The sequence below is a fragment of the Daphnia magna genome, linkage group LG9 (genome assembly GCF_020631705.1).
Source record: "Daphnia magna isolate NIES linkage group LG9, ASM2063170v1.1, whole genome shotgun sequence".
In the NCBI taxonomy this organism is placed as follows: Eukaryota; Metazoa; Arthropoda; class Branchiopoda; order Diplostraca; family Daphniidae; genus Daphnia; species Daphnia magna.
Window position 1 is genome coordinate 384,709 of NC_059190.1, and position 18,730 is coordinate 403,438.

At 42.2% G+C, this 18,730-nt stretch overlaps 2 protein-coding genes across 5 annotated transcripts in view; one reads left to right on the forward strand and one right to left on the reverse strand.

Moving 5' to 3' along the window:
• The first annotated feature begins 106 nt into the window (after window positions 1-106).
• LOC116931257 lies at window positions 107-2,485 on the forward strand. Its single transcript, XM_032938838.2, has 10 exons — window positions 107-284; window positions 396-461; window positions 599-792; window positions 878-935; window positions 1,001-1,243; window positions 1,306-1,401; window positions 1,504-1,755; window positions 1,816-1,960; window positions 2,026-2,129; window positions 2,213-2,485. Coding segments are annotated over exons 1-10 (1,344 nt in total). The 5' UTR covers window positions 107-282; the 3' UTR covers window positions 2,397-2,485.
• A 108-nt stretch (window positions 2,486-2,593) lies between these two features.
• Window positions 2,594-18,730, reverse strand: part of LOC116931252 (Fanconi anemia group J protein) — a 51,259-nt gene continuing 35,122 nt past the window's right edge. For all 4 annotated transcript variants that reach the window (XM_045178984.1, XM_045178983.1, XM_045178985.1 and 1 more), the window contains 12 exons: window positions 15,105-15,182; window positions 7,550-7,740; window positions 7,281-7,432; window positions 7,048-7,137; window positions 6,762-6,888; window positions 5,499-5,582; window positions 5,135-5,401; window positions 4,619-5,052; window positions 4,249-4,537; window positions 3,904-4,130; window positions 3,556-3,843; window positions 2,594-3,431 (listed from right to left, as the gene is read on the reverse strand). In XM_045178984.1, coding sequence (XP_045034919.1) covers window positions 2,747-3,431; window positions 3,556-3,843; window positions 3,904-4,130; window positions 4,249-4,537; window positions 4,619-5,052; window positions 5,135-5,401; window positions 5,499-5,582; window positions 6,762-6,888; window positions 7,048-7,137; window positions 7,281-7,432; window positions 7,550-7,740; window positions 15,105-15,182 — 2,912 coding nt within the window. In that variant the 3' untranslated portion in view covers window positions 2,594-2,746. The remainder of the gene's footprint in view (window positions 3,432-3,555; window positions 3,844-3,903; window positions 4,131-4,248; window positions 4,538-4,618; window positions 5,053-5,134; window positions 5,402-5,498; window positions 5,583-6,761; window positions 6,889-7,047; window positions 7,138-7,280; window positions 7,433-7,549; window positions 7,741-15,104; window positions 15,183-18,730) is intronic.

Below are 18,730 nucleotides of genomic sequence, written 5' to 3' on the forward strand. Positions count from 1 at the left end.
GTCACTTTTCGCGAACCAGATTTTTTACACGTTTACCATAGGCTCGCTTCCCTCCGACAGAGCTGCACCATGCGGAGACCTGATCCACTACAAGGCAAAACCTTTCCCAGTCAAAATCCGCTTGGTGCAGCACTTTTGGAGGGAGCGAGATTCGTGAAAAGTGAGGTTGGGCGTACAGAAATAGTTTGTCCATCTAATATATGACTGTCGTGACCAACAAGGGTCGCTTTTCAGATCAGTAGAGATTTGGCACTCTGTCTATTGAAGTTTGAAGTTTTGAACATGTAAGTGCAATAAGGCAATTCACCATAAATGTATTTATTAATTTTAGTTTTTATTTTCGTTTCGTTTTTTATTATTTTGAGTTGTTCTAATGTTCGCTTCAATTAATGCAGGGTTTTTTATTGCATTAATTGCACATCGTTTTGGTGTCTTTTGTTGATGCTCATTTCTTATTCAAAGTAGGTTGATTCAAATTCCAACTGGATGTTAAGAGATTTTGAAATTGTATTGACATGCTGTAACTCAGATAACTGATGCAAAAATTTTATCAAAAGTTGATAAATGAATGATTCTGCAAAATTTTTCCATTAATTAGTGGTGCAGATTATGTCATAAAGACTTCATGGGACAATGCAACTTTAGATTCTGCTGAACAAATCAAAATAAATCTGGAGAACTATGATGGAAAATCTTTTAAAATTGTGATTGAAGCTCCTTTCTATGATGATCCACCTCCAGACACACCTGGTGATCCTGGTGAATCTAAATGGAGGCTTTGGGATTTTGAATGTAAGTATATCATTTTTTAGATTGAAAAAATGTTGTATAATTTATTTTGGCACTTCTGCTTTGTTTTTTTTTTTTGAAAATCTAGTGGTAAAAATTTTCTTCATGAATAATCTACACCAGTATATTGAAATTGAGCTGGGAGCGTAAGAACACTGTTTGTTTACTCAGGTTGGATTACTTCTACAAATATCTTTTAATTCTTTTTCAGGTGGGGGCATCACTTTGTGCTACTCTTGAACGGATATCGCCATACCGTACAATTTGGAATGTTGATCAACTATAACGCAGACCGCATTGGTAAAAGATGGAACGGAACCGCCATCATACCTTTAAGCTACTTGCCCACCAACACTTCCAAAATGAACATGTATTCGTTTCATGGGCTTAGCGATAAGCGTGTCGTAAACGCTCTTTATCCTGTCAGTAATAATCCCCCTACAGGGTTGGATGAGTAAGAACTCCCTTAAGTGTTCGTTTTTTATTGCAAGCCATTAAATTTGCGTCACTGTTTAGCCATCGAATAGAAGCCTATCAACCCTTCGACGTGACTGTTTTACCAGCAGAACAAACTGGATCAACATCGTCGGTCTGGTCGGATGCAATTCAAGGGTAAGCATCATCATTTTTAGATCTCGGATGCCCGACATTCGACAACAATTTTTACATAATACTTTTTACATCACATTTGTTTGTTTTTTGTTTTGTTCGTAGGATCCGCAGTTTTAAGATTGCCAGTTCGTGGAACGGCAAAGCACTTTCTCCTAGTGAAAGTGTCGATTTGCATATCCAACTAGACGCATCCAGCAGAAATTTGGTTCTGAACGTTAGTGCCCCGTTCTATGATGATCGAGCTCCCGAGGAAGCCAACGGAGGTCCATTTGCTGATTTGTACAATTACGAAGTCGTCCATCTATATTTGTTAAGCTACCCCGATTTCAAATATGTTGAAATTGAATTGGGACCGTACGTATCATTTCTCAACAGGATCTTTTCTTTAATTTAACCTTGTTTTTGTTACGATAGATGGGGCCATTATCTTGTCGTCTTCTGGAACGGCTACTACAATAAAGTGGGAAATTTGGTTTCCCTTCTGAAATATACGGTTAATCGTAATGCGTCACGATGGACTGGGTCTGCACTCATCCCACTGATCTATCTGCCACCAAAAGTATGCGTGAGAATGAGAATAATAATTAAGTTTATGTGACAATCCATTCGTTTGTTGTATGGTAGGTGTACTTAATGAATGCCCATTCCAGCCATGGCGTTGATGCAAAACGTCAGTGGAACAGTTTATACCCGGTTCCGTCAAACAGTAATCAAACTTCGCCAGATTAGTAAGAATTTTCTGCTTACCGTTGGATTAATTGCGTGTTATTAACCTGAAATTGCACTAATTTTTTTTTTTTTTTTTTTGCAGTCATGCCTTAAAGTATTACAAATTCATTGATATTACGGAATTATATCCCGAAAACGATGATCCAAAGTGCTCTCAGATTTGGCAAGACTTGAATGTCTGTCAGACTTCAGCGGTCCAATCGCCTACTAGTGCTGTAGGCATTGTTCTTTTCAATGTTGCATTCGTACTTCTATTTAATATGTGAGAAATTGTGGTTCGTGATTCTGCTAGTCGGCAGTTGTTAAAATTTACCGAATTTTATACCAACATAATATAAAAAATTTGCTTGCGTTACCATAGATTTCAGCGAGTGCTGCATTGGCACATTGATTTATTTCCCCTTTCGAATGCAGTTCCCCTAAACTGCTATTCAAGAAAAATTACGTGATAATTCAAAGGTAGTAAAGGCAATCAGTATAATGATTTTTACAAAATCAAAAGTACGTTTTATCGGCAACCAAATGAAAACTAGAAAGTGTTTGAAAGACGGATAATAAGAAATGTTGAATATGGCATGGCGGAACATAGAAGTATCATGTGCACTAAGGTACTGATTTAAGAAAATTTACTATTTCCGGAAGTTGGGTCCATGAATTGGAAATAGTGAGACCCGTTTTCGGCAGCCAATTTTCTCTGCGACATCGACAATTTGTTTGAGTTTCCTAACAAAGTCGCAAAGGGTTTCTTGCCGGCCAGGGAATGCCGGACAGGCGCCGCCTTCATCTCTTGCGGATGCAGAGCAGCAACAGGCGCCGTTTTACTATAAGGAGGCCTGACGGGTGTTGCGTTCATCTCGTGCGAACGTGGGTTGATTTTCACCGGCGAAGGTTCAACTACTGAAATATCATTTTCAGATAGAAGGGAATTGCCCTCGTCTTCCGATACGTAAACTACTTGCGGCGATGAGACGGCCACAGCGGCGGCAGCACTAGATCTGTCAAAATACGGCGAGGAAACGACCATGGCAGTAGACGATTGAGATTCTTGCTGCGTAGATAGAATCAATTGCTGCTGGCTGGCAATTAAAGAAGCAGCATCTTCGGCCACAAAATTATCCGCAAATTCTTTTAGCGAATTTAACATGGGTGGGAAACAATTAAAGTGGCGAATAGAAGAGCGGACCCATTTGGACAACTGGTTGACGTATCGCGGCGTTTTTGCAAAACGGTCATCCACAAGTAGAATGGCTCCCCAATCGGCTTTGTGCCTGATGCACCGACCAAGTGCTTGATTCAATGCCCTATTTGATTGGGGAAAAAAAAAAACACAAAAATGAACTAGATTCATGTTAGAATAATAGACGTGCTCAATGGAAGGCATTAAAAGTTGCATTTCAAAGTTGAAAACCGATTTCCAGAACGAACCTGAAGGCTTGAATCTCATACCACTCACTTCCGTTGAGCAAAGGAGTAGTGGCCGATAATTTGTCATTGTACTGCCGTTTAAGTTCGACTTGAGTGTCTTTGAAATTAGGAAAGGGAATGCCAACACAGACGACAGCTCGTGCGTTATTGTCGGTAAAGTCCAACCCTTCGCTGACTTTCCCTCGACACACGGCCAGCATCACGGCCCCGCTGGGAAAGTCACTTTTCTTTTTCCCGGGACTTTCATCGGACAACTCGCACGAGCCGTTCAAATTGCAGCTCAAGGCACTAGGATAGACATTTTCATTAGAAATCGAGCTGAAACAGCGACCAGCTAAGCTTTTTTACTTTTCGCTGTCTTCGATGGCCGAATAGAAACTCTTCAACGTTTCTTCGAAATCGCGCGAATCTCGAGACTCGCACACAATCGTTTTCAAGGTGGACAAATGTTGCCACAGACCAGTGTCCTGCCACCGGGCGACGAGCTTTTCCAACAGGCTGTAAGAGGGCAGGAAACACAAGACACCGTGCGGAATCGTCTGGCAAACGGACAATAACAACCGGCCCAGTTCATCCTTGGCAGCAATACCATTTGAGAAAGATTACAAAAAAATCAAATCAAATCAAATCAAATCAAATCAAATAATAGTGTCGGTTTGTTTTGTTGTGGCGCTGTCTGAAAAGAGTACATACCTGATATTCGAAAGTGCCAGTAACCTTGAAGGTTCCGTTGAGCAGACTGTTTTTAGGTCCTTGCGAGATGGTGCCAATCCAGACCCGTTGGGCCGGAATGACATGATTGGCCTCCAGAGTCAGTTTGAAATCGATATCGAGTTCAGACTGATACGAAGCCATGGGTGACAGCGTACCTGACGTGACGATGATGGAGCGCGTACTCTCCTTGATTTCGTGCATCACGACGGCCGAATTGAGACACCACAAATTGAGGGCGTACGTCCATTGCGACGCGATGTTGGCTTTGCTGTCAGATCCATTGTCAAAATCAAAGAAAACGTGGAATCATCGTATCGGGGTGGGGAGGGGAAAGGAACTGGCAACTGACCCAAAAAATGATGACCCTGCTCCTTTTTTCTGTTTCCTCTCAACAGTACGGACGACGACAGCTCGGTAGTCGTCACGGCGGACGTGATTGCCACTCAACATCAAATCGACAATCATGAGAAATCCTTCGAGCAGAGCCTGAGTGACGGCCGACAACTGCGGCTCTTCATTCTCCTCCTTGTCGTTGTAGTCCGACTCGAGTTGTTCGCTGAAGATGTAGTCGATGATCTTTTTCAGTTCGGCCAACGGTTCCGGACCGTAACCATCGACACTCAAATTGGCTACAAATTCCGTGCCCGTCATGACGTGAACTTCGCGGTCAAAGCCGACGCTCTTCATCTTCGGTGCGTGTTTGCCGATCCATTGCATCATGTACGAGCAGAATTGGGCCAGCTGATCGATTTCTCTTTCCATTGTTGGGTGCCGGTTGCCAATCTGAACGACACCGAGAATTTACATTACAATTGAGAACGCCATGTTTGTGTTTCTCTCTCTCTCTCTCTTGATCTCGTCATACTTTTTCGCAGTCATTGAGGGCCAAATGAAAATCCTCTTGCGACCAAGAACCGCCTGCCGATTCGCGGGCACAATCTTCGATATTATGCGCTTCATCGAGGATGATGACATTCTTATCAATAGGGATCTTCATTGACCGACGCACCCTCGGATCAATCAGGTAATTGTAAGGGCTAAACACGATCTGCGCTTGCTCCGCTAAATCGCGCGAACCGTAGTACGGACAAACGCGAATTCGTCGACCTAAACTAACCAGATCTTCGATATCCTTTTTGTTTTGGTTTTTTTTTTTTTCAATGCAATAAAAAGTATGAGATATTTTGGTTTTTTTTCTACAACGAGAAAGAATGTTTTTTTTTTCTTACCCAGCCTTTGTCCAAGCCATAACTGCGAATTTGTCCTTGCGTTTTGAGCTTTTCTTTGCCTTGCCAACGATAGGAACATCCACCCTGTTTAATAAATTATCAAAAAAAAAAAAATAAAAAGACGCGGATAATAAAAGAAATTGATAAAATATAAGAAACGAAGGAGGGAAAAAAAGAACAAGTACAAGAAGAAGAAGAAAAAAAAAAAAAAAAACTCATTAAAGTTCCGGTGAATAGTAGTCAACTTGTCTGGAATGTCTTTTGTAGGAACGTGATAGAAAAACCGAAAACTCGACTAGTTTCCTATCGCCCTGCTCAATGAACAACATCTACACGAAAAACTGTCAAAAAAACGGGATTTGTTTGAGTTTAACACACACACACACACACACACGCACAAAAGAGAGAGAATGGTCATTTTGTCATGAAAGAAAACAAGAAAAAATAAAAACAAATCAAATTCTTGTGGAGAAATGAACGGCTCGTTGAAAAGATACGGAGGAACCGTCATTGTAGAAAGAAAGACGGCGGACAAACTGTTCGACTCGCATTACAAAGGACTAGGCAAAGCAAATAAACGGTGAATGAAAATGTCGAAATAAGTTGTAAGAACGACACCCCTTTTGCCATCATTACTGGTTGGATAACGGATTAAAAGATAGGATTCATTACCAGACCGCCTTCAAAGAGGCAAACAGCCAACCAGCTTCTTTTTTTTTTCTTTCTTTCTTTCTATTTCTATTTTTTAAATGGGAAATGAAGAGGAAACCAATCCCTGCTTTTTGAAGAAGAAGAAAAGAAAAAGAAAAAGAATAGGAATGAATGGGAGAAAAGAAGGAAATACTAGAAATGAAATGATGAAGCACAAGTAAGAATTTGATCTTGAAAACGTGTATCGTGTCTCATCGTCTTGAATAACCGGATGGTTTCCTAGCTCCTCCTTCTTACCGTCTTCTAATGACAGACAATTAAAACTTGAAACCCATATTTCTTTTCCTTTTTCCTATTTCCAAACCCCTTACGTCTGCCCTGTGTTGTGTGATCTCATTCGAACGAATTCGATGCTCCTACGATTAGATTGCAGCAGCAAAGAGGCGAATGAAAAAATCGCCAAAAGTCATGGAGAAACGAGGTGATTAGACCTACGAATGAAATCATCATTTCCAAACACGGAGACCCGCGTTAAGTTTCCATTTGGGCTGGAACGGGCTTGAAAACGAGACAAGGTTCGACGAGTATAATCAATGAAATCAAATGAAATACCTTTTGCTGCGGATCCTGTCGGGCCAACCGGCGGTCATTTAACGTTTTGCAACCTTCGTTTTTGTTGGCGGAACGCGACACCTGAGGGTGGATGCAAGTGTGATCCCGACTGGCCAACACGCCCATCCTAATTGATTATCATTTCCCGTCGAAGTCATTTTTTTTTTTAACAAACAAACAAACAAACAAAAAAAAAACATGAAAGTTTAAATGAAAAATAAATAATGGCTCGCATGGCTGTCGAGTAAGGAGTGGGTGGGGGGTTGGGAGGCATCGTGTGACTCACGGCGTATTGCAGTAGACGGTGCGGCGAAATTCTTTGACCACTTGAGTGATTTGCTTGTGCGTCCGCGTTCCGAAAAAAATCTTGGGAATCCTGGAATGGATGCGCAAGAGTAAACAGAGCTACCGAGTTTCAACGACGCGTCTCGCCATACGCAGACAAAAAACAAAGAATCGCATGCGATTATCTCCATGCGTCGACCCTGACAAAGCTGCGCTACTGTTCCAATGCTGTACCTTTGCTTGCGTTGAATGAACGCTTGTTCGGCAGGTGACTCGACCTGTCCATCCGTCGACAACGTTACTCTCTCCTTCTTCACGTCCTCCATTTTGACTGCCGTTCCAGCTGCTGGCCGAATGGCCGCCCTTCCTGGCGGCGATTTCGACATCTGATGTTTGACGTTTGTTGTCGTCGAAGACGCGAAATCAAATCAAAGACAAAATCAGATAATCGTTTGTTTGTTTTGTTTGTTTTTCGAATCTCATCTGACACGATTTCAGTTTACCTTGGTTCTTTTCTTGGTCGGCATTTTGAAATCGTCATCGCTGTTGTCATCAGAATAAAAGGCCGACATGTCGCTGACCGATTCCTCCTTCACATTCGAGTTGTCTGCCAAATAAACCGACTCGCTCTTGATGGGCTCTCGAGTGTTCCAGTTTGCCGACGACGGTAAGCCCAGTTGAGTCTCGGTGGCATCTGCAAAACCCCACAAAAAAACAATGACAAAATAAATCACTAGCCCCATGTATCCTGTTTCGGACGGTGGAATGCGTCACTTAAAACATCATTTTGAAACCATTATCCGGCAACGTACGACGAAAGGCAGATTGCGCTAGACTCGATCGACATTGACATCAAGTTTGATAGCGTTTCCCTTCAGCGAGTCTAGAGTGAACGCCGGACGGTAAGGGGGAGGGCAGAAATGGGAAAACCGGAATAAGAGGGAAATCCGGATAGTATAGCATCGGATGATGAGATAGAGGATCGTTGCTACTTATTTTCTATATACGAACGTATCTCGTTATATTGTATTATACACTATACATATTTTTTGGGGGAAATAATAATAATAAAATATTAAAAAAAAAAGGGGGGGGGGGAGTAGGATGAGGAGTCCATCGGTAACAAGCTCAGCGCGATTAAGGGGCGGGTGGTGGATATATACATGCACGAATAGCAAGGCTTCTTTTGTGTACCTATACAGTTGTCCGGGTCGGTCACCATGGAGATTTAACTGGACAACCTTACGCTGGCCCTCGTCAAAACTTTCGTTCCCTTCTTTTAACACAAGAATTTAAGTTTAAACATGGGCACTTTATTTGAATTAAAAATGAATCAAGGACGAGAATGTTTCGACTCTCGTGGGAAATCATCAACGCCCCAACGCCATCTGTGTCGATCGAGTGTGTAATCGACGTCGCGGAGCGTCGTGAAATCCTTGCCTATGCGTTATTGCTCACTCTGGAGATTTGTAACATCATTTTGGGGGGGGGGAGGGATACACGCTGACATAGAGGTAGTGGGGTACAAGCCGTCAGAAAAAAAAAAATGGACGGCCATTCCTAATTGGCAGACGATGTAGAAAAAACCTTTCCCCCACCCCATCTTCTTCTTCTTCGTGTCTTCCCTTGATAAGCCAATTGAGTCGAGAAGATCAAAGCAGCGTTGCATAAAGTATAGATGATGCGCTAGCTTATAGAAACCAACCAGATATGACGAAGGCGGCTAGCATCAGCAGTTTACAAGAGTCTCTCATCTTTCTTCTTTGCCTGAATTCGAGTTTTGCAGACAAAGTGACTACGAAAAAAATGTGATAAAAAAAGAAAGAAAGAAAGAAAAAAGAGAGACCGAAAATCACGAACCTACTTGACTATGCGAGCCTCTTACACGGGTAGCGCACACTCAAACATAACTCGTGGTCGTTACATGAAGTGTAGTGCGACTTGAAATCATTCAAACAAAAACAAAAAAATATTTTGAAACATTTCGAGTTATGTCTTGTAAGCCACTACTAGTACGCGCTGTCATTTCATTCGATAGGAGAGAGAAGCGCATACGAACGATTCGGATGTCATTCGACAAGGCTCCTGGACATTTTCCTATTTCTCTGTAACGAAACACGAGAGAAAAATGTGTTTTTTTTTTCTTTCTTTCTTTCAATAAAAACGTAAAATTCAAAAAGCAAAAAACAAACAAACGAGAGGGACATCAATAGATTAAAGTATATAAAAAAGGAAGGAGGTGGAGGGTTGCAACGGTCGGCTATTGGCCAGTCGGTTGGATGGGGCAGCGCACAGGAAGGAAAGCAACAACAATACGACGAACACGGGGAGTAGTAGAAGGGGGCAGAATCTACAGAAAATAACCGAAAATAAAAGAAGCTCCTCTCGAGTATTGAGCACTGAAAAGCGGAACGCAACGGAGAGGGGGAGAAAGAAAAAGAGGGCGTGGAATCTGCTCTTGGCCGAACCTCCCTCCCTAGCCCATCAGCCATGCCGTGCCAACCAATTGGCGCGCGTTCTGAGGGTGACAGCTGCTGCCGCCGCCACCGCCGCCGCTCCTGCACAGATCCTTTACGTAACTCACGGGGGCTCCTTACTGCTGATGCTGCAAATGTCATTGCACCCGCTGCTGCGACACAAAAGCCGACACAAACCCACTCCATTCCACTTCACTCCCCTCTTCTGCCTCTCCCCCACCTCTTTGCCGTATCGCTCACCCTTTTTGATATTGCGACGCTGCTGATGCACGAAAATTCAATTTCGCCCGCCATCGTCATCCGTTCGCCTTGAAAACGAAAGAAGAAGAAGAAGAAGAAGAAAATGGAATTGGCACCCAATCTATTCGAGGAATGAACAAGTTTTTTCTTTTTTCTTTTTTCTTTTCTTCAAGAAATGGCTACCGGAAAATGTTTGCGCACATTTCCTTGGAACAGCAACAGCCAGCGGGAATGGCGGGGCTCACGACACAGTCCCCTTTCAATATTCCGAATGGCATTTTCAAAACTGTTGTATTATTGTATACATTTGATATCGTCTTTTGTTTGTTGTCAGACTGTTGTTGAGGACACACACACACACACACAAAAAAAGAAGGCGGATTAACTATGTATTTCAACGTCGTGTAAGTGAGCCTCTCTTCCTTGCTCACGACCACACCCAATGAGCAACGCCCCATTTTGTATTTTCAAAAAAATACGCGCTCCTCAATGTCTATATACAAGTTTTAAAAAATTGAATAAAACGAGTTTTTTGTTTTGTTTGGTCCCCTTATAAAATGCAGAGCTTCGGCGGGGACTATCCAATGTGATATAAATATCGTCATTACAATCAAGCCGCGTACATAATGGGAGGAGAAAGGGCCAATATTATATAGACGGAAATTACGGGTTCGAATGGCAAAAAGAGGGATCTGAAATACCCAAAGCCAAAAAAAAAAAAACGAAAAAAAAAAAAAGTGAGACGGGCGGCCCACATAAGATGCCGACAAGCGTATCAAATATAATATATATTTTTTTTTTCACTGAGAAGAGAGAGAGAAAGAAAAAAAAAATGACAAACGCCGCCGCGGATGTGCAGGATATTACCGAATGCGCTACACAACGATCAGTTGTCTCAGCTACATGACCGACATCATAATCTGAATTTTAAAAAATAATAATACACTTTGACGGTCCATTTTCCTCATTAAAAACAAAAATGTGACCACATTTTCTTCTTCTCGTTCGAATGGGGGGGAAAAAAAAAGGGAAAAAGATTAGTAAATAATCATCGACAATAACAAATGGACGCTCATTAAGTTATCGATTCCAAGAAGGATGGAACGAGAAATGGGGAAAAACGAGACGCAATGAGCGTCATAACGAGTGTAACTGGCCGTTTTGGCCACCAGTCGGGCAAAAATAATCAAGTGCCGAGATCGTGAATTTCTTTCTTGACAACGTCATCGTTCTAGCGTCTCTCTCTCTCTCTCGTTCACGCGGTTATCTCACACGATTGGCTTTTATTCTTATTCTTATTATTTTTTTTTTATTATTATTATTGTGAGTGAATTCTTTTGATAACCTCGATACACGCAGCCACTGTCGAAACGTGTTTTTTTCGATTTTCAAATGGTGGAAAACTGGATTTCGAAATGGAATAGAAATGTCATCGGGGAAAGCCGAAATGAATGAGGCAAGGCATTAGATAAGCGCACATACAAACACACGAACACACGAATGTCATCCCTTTCGTACGTATATGACAAAGAAGAAAACTGGCGAGCTACACGACTCCGTTGGCCAACGTCAAAGGCCAATGAAATCGAGTTGAGACTGAAATTTCATCAACTCGCCGTACCCGATACGCGCGGCTGTTACAGTTTCGGTTTCTATAATCTATACCTGTTGATGAACGGTAAACCCCCTCCCCCCCACCCAAAAAAAAACCAAAAAAAAACAAGGGGATATTCGGTTAGATGTTAAGGTTACGTTTGAAATGTTATATCTTGTGTAAAACATAGGCCTCTTGATGTGAAGATCCATGACTCGAGAGCGCCTTCCAAAATGACGCAAACCGAATTTTGTGCCGCAACTCTTGGAGCTTTTAGCCGAGTTTGGATTACACCAAACGTCTCCCGTTTCTCTCTCTCTCTTGATCTTGAATCTTCCAGTTCTATCTCTGCTTCCCTCCTCCGTTACCCCGCTCTATAGAGCCCCGCCGATATATTAAACGAGAGGGATGGAATCGAATTAAGAAATTATGCAGAGAAAATCGTGCGCCCGGCGACAGATGGAAAGCGATGCTCAGCAGCACCGTGTATAACTGTATATTATGATTTATTCATATAGACCTCCCAGCATCTACAGCGACACGGCATTGACGTAGTTTTACATATTCAACTAGAGAAGGGCAGCACACGAATCTACGCCGGGACAGATTTATTTATCATTTTTTTAATGAAAATAAGTCTGAAACCGAATGCGGCCTCCAACGATCCATTTTCCTCGGATAACAATGTAGAACACGAAACTTCATTTTTAAAAAGGCAAGGGCTGAATTTTCATGGCGTGCACATGATTCCTTGCCCTTTTTTTATTTTATTTTTTTAAATGTCGGCCTTCATTTTGAATCAATTAATTAAGACATTTGAAATATAAAAAAAAAAGTCGCCATTGAACTGATGAAGCGCAGATTTCAACAGTTCGTTGTGTTCATCACGAATAATAGAAATAAAGTTTGTAGGGCGCAAAGTTGGCAAACAAAAAGGTAACCAGAGTTGTTTTGTTTTTCGTTTGATTCTATTTTTCAAAACACCACGCGTGTAGACACAAGGTACACACCAATCGATGTGATGATTTATGAACGTGAGACGAAAAGATCAGCGGACGAAAACAAGTTGAATTGGACCGTAAAATGTCAGCTGCTTCGTATGGATTGCAATCCGCGGTCGATACACACAAACGCACAGGCTATATCAATCATGAACTATGTAATCATATGCCTGTTTGTCTACAAATAATCTACGACCTGACGTCTTCATCAACAAAATTATTATTTGATCGAAATTGGCATCCCAATCAGCACATCGTTCGCACGCCCAAAATGCACGTATTTCAACACCTGCGCAGACATTGTAGGCCTCCAGAATGCACACACACACACACCCCATAAAGTAGAAGACATTGTGCGCAATTATTCGAATCAACGTTGCCGAAAGTCGAAGTTTTATGGGACCCCATTTAACAGCTCAAACCGACGAGCTGATTGCTTCTCATTTATAGCAAAAGGATGGCCATTCCGTGGTGCATGTGTCACTCGCTAGTGGCCTGATTGGAGCGACGTATTCGTGAGGCCCGAAGACAACGGTCCGTGACATATTCATCATTACGTGATAAGGGGCTATACGCTTGTGTTGCTCTTCGTGAGCCATCGAAAAGGTGCACGGCGCAATTCAACAAATATATTATATACTTCTCGTCCTGGCCGCCCGTTGGCCGATTGATTGGGTGCCGCATGACTGGCGCACAATTCAGACGTCCCCAAAATGAAAGGCGTACGATCTAAAAGAGCTTATTCAACGGTGAAATTATAACGATCATTTTGTAATGTCGGCTATTCGAAAATCACGTCACAGTTGTTGCTCTGCAGAGGACGAACGATCGTGACAACCGGAGAGAAAGAAGAAGAACAAGAAAATGAAAAAAGAGAAGAAGAGCGGAAGTAGACGTCGGATGTGCAGAGGCCGTGCCGTGCAATTGTGTTTAATATATGTACTATAGAAAAAGAACGGATGGATGGACAAATGCCGCACACACGGCACAAAAGATATGGGAAAATGATGAGAGAAATCAGACGGGTGTGCAGCCAAAGACGAAGCAAAAAAAAAAAGGAAATCCATCCTTTTTTTATTTTCACAAGAGCAAATGCACAAAATGAGGGGAACGATCCATTCCCTCCTCTTTCTCTCTCTCTCTCTCTCTTATAAATATATTGAAAACTCGCCAGCATTATTTAAAAAATCAATCAATAGCCGCGCCCTTTTATACGATATTTTCTCTTTCCTCCCAGTCGTACATCCTCGCTCACCCCCCTCTTAAACAAAGAATAAAATAAAATAAAATAATAAAAAAAAAAAAAATGATCGACTTTATATGCAGGGAAGCCATGGACTGAATTGAGTGTCTGGCTCGGGTGTGTGTAATAGTTAAGAGCTCCCATTTAAAAAAAAAGGGGGGAATGTATTTTTTCGTGTTCTTTTTTTAAAATCCATGATGATGAAGCTGTATACGGTTACATGTGCCGACGACAGAGGCTTAACAAGAAACGCCGTGCGGTACAAACAGACACGCAATGGGGGGGTTGCGGACGACGTCAAAGAGAAAGAAGAAAAAAAAAAGAGGCTGTTGTACGACGACAGTAACAACAACATGAGAGAAAGAATCTTCAAGCAAATAGCCATAGGAAATGAGAAGGGAGGAGATCAAAATCAAAAGAGAAAACGACGCGTGAGATGAGAAGAAGCGTCGAAACGAGAGGACGCCGCCATTGCCGCTCTGCCATTGGTCAGTGTAGCCTATAACGAGGTGCACACACACACACATGCACAACACACACACACACACACACACCCGGATGGTGCGCGCCTCTGTTTTGCTTGCGTCAATGCGCTTCTTTTCTATAGAACTCACCATTCTACCACCCCTCCTCCCTCCTCTTCTTCTTCTTTTTTATTTTTTTTTATGACAAAAGAAGGAAGAGGCAGGGACGTCAACAAAAGGAAAATTCGAAAGCTAAAGGGAAGCAAAATAGAAAAAAAAAAAAGAGACGCCGGAATAGACGCGTCAACCGTACCCCCTCCCCTTCCTCTCTCTCCCTACTCCCCCACCCAACTCCCCGTTCACCCTCACCCTCTTCTTCTTTATCTTTTTCCAACTCCACCCGAGGACGTGTTTGATGTACGTATCGGCCAATCCCTCTTTGTCAATTGGACCGTCCTCTCTGCCTTCATAGAGAAACACATACACCCACTCGATATAGTGGCATGCCCTTCCCTTTTATTGCAGACCCCCGGTGCGACTCTCTCACGCCGGGTATTGGAGGAAACACGAGCAGAATGAAAATCAAATAAGAATGAGTAGAGGAGGGGGGGATCAAATAAAAAAAAATAAAAATAAAAAATCGACGAATTATGTACGAAAGTGGCATCCTTCATTGTTGATACGGTGGCGCTAATATCAATTGAAGTAAACATCACGCTACTACTTATGTTGATGGCAAGAGTTTGCATTTGCAATCAGCGAAAACAGAAGCCAACCACGTTATCTATGATATGCAGCAAGAGTGAGCATGAGGGACGTGGTAGTAGCTACCAGTCTTTGCAAATGGTAATGACAAGAGTCGATGAAAAACGGGTTTAGCCGAAAAAGGATTTGTTTTCCTTTTTTTTTAAGGTTTCGACAAATGTCACTTTAGAATTTGCATATCAGTGTGAAGTGACTACTGGTAGTGCGAGAGGTGGTTTACGTATACGCGTGGAAACGAAAATGCGCAAGTAAATGAAAATGAAAGAGGACTCACCAGCTGATTGGATTGGGACCGATTTGAGGTTGGCCCGCGCGCTGGCTTCGACGGCTTCGTTGAACTTTCGGACATTTTCTGTCAAATGGAGAAGAGAAAAAAAAAAATAAATAAATAATTCAAATGAGTTCCATTGCAAAATAGGAAACTGCAGTCGAATAAAAATTCGACAACAAAAGGTGAGCAACATTTAAATAGCACTGTCGCAAATGAAATAGTGCTTAGCCTTTAGTGATTGACACGTTCACAATTGGGAATTCCCCGTCTTGATTGATGAATAATCACCAAATTGCGAGCTTCGATTCATACAATTCCACATCCACTCGTTCTCGTCAGGAATCCGCCATTTTGAATCCATTTTAGCCTTCTCATTTCTGACCGTGTCACCCCCATAACCAACAGACTCTATAGGTCCAGACGTATATTCCTAAACACGAACGGCTGTTAAACAAGCCAGCTTAACAATCAATCATTCATCATTACCGCGTAGGAATCAATACAACTCGGCTCTCTATAAGGAAAACAATTTAAACAAAAAACAAAAAACGACCGGGGTGGATATAGACGAAAGCACCTGGTCATCAATCCAAAGTCCCGATTCTTCAACAGGACGTTAATTATGAATAAAAAGGGGCAACGCACAACAATTGGCCTATTCCCACTATAACCCCACAGTAAAAAAAAAAAATAAATAATAAAAAAAAAATACGAAATCATCACGATTGGCAGCGGTTGGTGCGCGACACAGAGGTCACCTTGTAGCCTAGACATGTCAATGTTGTTTCACTCGACGTATATATATATATACATATAATATGCGTGCGCTGCGCTGCGTACACACAATATACGCTGCCGGTGAGCAACTTTGGAGAGCGACAGAGAGAAATTCAATCATCAGACGAGGGAAAGGTGACACGTGCCCGAAATGAAGAAAAAAGAAGAGCACAAGGAGGATGGGGGGAGAGCGCGCGCGCTGGATGCAGTAAAGGGCGGGTGGTTATGATTACATATCTAATAATCGTCATAAATCATAAAAGACAAGAACAGTGAGAACGCAGGGGGAGGGTGGGGAGGGTAGTATAACAGTAGACTTGACCGATATTGAGAAAGACGAGATTCTTGGTCCTCCCCATCTGTATAGTGTTCTTCTTTTATATCTCGAAATATGTTTTGATTATGATTAGAAAGAGTGTACGAGTCATATCCTTTCAAACAGATTTAGTTACTTCAACATCGACTTTTTTCTTTCTTTCTTTTCTTTTCTTTTTAACGTGAGGGGGGGTCTTGCGTTTAGGCTTTGCCGACACATTAGACTGGTAATGTCGGATGTCGATCGAGGAATCAGAAATTGGAGACGACGCCCGCGTTTATTTTTTGATTTCCATTCCCGCCCTAAAAATCCGCCCGTCCTCCCATCCCACACAGTCATACCAAATATAACCAATACCAAATCATTTATTTATTTCCTGAATGATTGAGCCATTTCCCGTATGGAATCTGACGAATTTCGAGAGGCGGCTGATCGGAGGGGAAAGAAATAAGAGAGAACGTCCCTATCGACACAAAATGAAATAGAAATAGAAAAAAAAAAAAAAACGATTGTGCCGCTATAGAAGAGAAACAAAACGCAACGGGCCGTCGTTATTTATCGATCTATGAAGAAGAAATCGCTGATAAAAACTGTAGGGCGCGCACAGCATCAAGTTACCATCATCATCATCAACCCAACCGCAGTCGGCGCTAATTCAAATGAGCCGCTTCATGGACAGACGGCGGTTCTTCTGTTGTTGTTTTTTCCACAACCGTTTCCCGAACGGATTTCGAATCCTTCCCCCCCCCCTCTCATTTTTTTTTCATATAGTATAACTCGCTAGCTCTTCTTTTTATAGTTGCGGTTGTCGATGCCGACACAACTTACAGACGGATTGAATATCACTCAACAACAACAGAAAAAAAAGAAATGTATAGACACACAGCCGCTTTCTCTCTCTTTGGGCCACAACCTTCCGCCATCATATCCAACTGAGGAGGGGGGTTATCCTATTTAAGAACCCTACAGGATATTACGTCTAAAAAGAGAAGAAAAACATTTGAGAAAGAATTCGAAAAAAAAGAAAAGAGGGAAGATTTTGTGTGTGCGTGTTGTTATTGTAACAGGCGAGCGGGCTCGATTGTTGTTAGTACAACTGTCCTCCGTTTGATTGGAGAATCGAGCGTACGGGTTGACGGAGGGCGTGACAAATGACGACAACGAACGCAAGGAGAGATTTGAAATCGGTTAGGTCGGAAGATAATAAAGGTCTCATTTCCCATCCATGCGTTTCTTTCTTGTGTGTACAGACGTACAAAAACAACATGGCGCCCCTCAACAGTTTTTTTTTCCCAATCTCTGATATTGACATGGACACGGTCCAGATTGGATCATTAGAATAACTGGCGCCAAACGCTGGACCCCCCTCCCCTTTTTTCCAGTTTTCAAATCCAGTTGGAATCAAAATCCAAAAGGGGGGGCCAATCGAATCAAACGGACGGGACGAGACATTTTCAAAATCACATCAGACGAACAACGTCGATGGGATTTCAATTTGATTTCTTTTTCCAAGTATACAGGAATCGATCGGTTACCGAAAGAAAAGAAAAAAAAACGGTCCAGCTGGCCATCATCCCGAGGCTTTTCTTTTTTTGGTCTCTTTTGAAGTTTTTCTTTTCTTTTCCGCTGTCTCTGTGTCAAAGAGAAGAAAGAAGACGAGAGGGTCTTGCTATTGACCAACCTCTGACCCTATCCAAATTGAACAAAAGCTCCATAGAGCAAAAGTCTTTGGATCCCTCCTTGTATGGGAAATTTCCCCCTGATTCCCCCCATCCCCCCTTGATGACCGTCGTCGACGAGTTGCAACTCCGTCGACGACGGACTAACCAACTCGGCGTCTGTCCGAGCCTTTGCGTCTCTCTACTTGCCATCATTTTGTTCGCTATCTCTTCACGATGGCCGACAAGAGATGCATCTTTTCTTTTTCTTTTTTTTGTTCTATAAAGAAAAAAGAAGAAGGGAGACGGACACAATAAAGATAGTCTAGTATAAGTGAGGAGAGCACTTCAACAGGATTTGCCTCTACTTGCATTTTAAATTCTCTTTTGACGAATACGATGCGATTGTCAGTTCAAAAGAAAAACATGTGAATCACTGCCCCAACTCAAGTTGATTTCAAGAGTCGCTATATCGTTGCTGGCCATCAGTCCCCGCCCACTTCTTCAAGAGATACACATTTTCTTTTATTTATTTATTTTTGATTTTGATTTTCTTTTTCCTTCTGCCCACGTATTAGCGATCGGCAATCGCATTCGATCCAGAACCGATCCGGCTAATAAGTTGGACACGAAACATGTGTCATGAGTGGCGTGACCACTCTCTCTCTCTCTCTCTCTTTCTCTTTCTCCCTCTGACTCTCCACCTGAACTGACTAATTAACAACTCGTTGACGCATTTTCCCTTTCTTTGAAACGCAAGGTCGACGCGATGCTGATAAATAAGTAAAGTTAGACACAGACACAGAGACACACGCATGCGGCCATCAAATAGAAATGATATCCGGTGGTGGTGGAGGGAAGTATAGTCAACAATCGAT

Excerpts from the sequence above, each read along its gene's own strand:
- LOC116931257 (XM_032938838.2), top strand. Across the intron at positions 1,402-1,503 it reads TGGTCGGATGCAATTCAAGG|GATCCGCAGTTTTAAGATTG; the intron begins GTAAGCATCATC and ends TTTTGTTCGTAG. Across the intron at positions 1,961-2,025 it reads TGATCTATCTGCCACCAAAA|GTGTACTTAATGAATGCCCA; the intron begins GTATGCGTGAGA and ends GTTGTATGGTAG.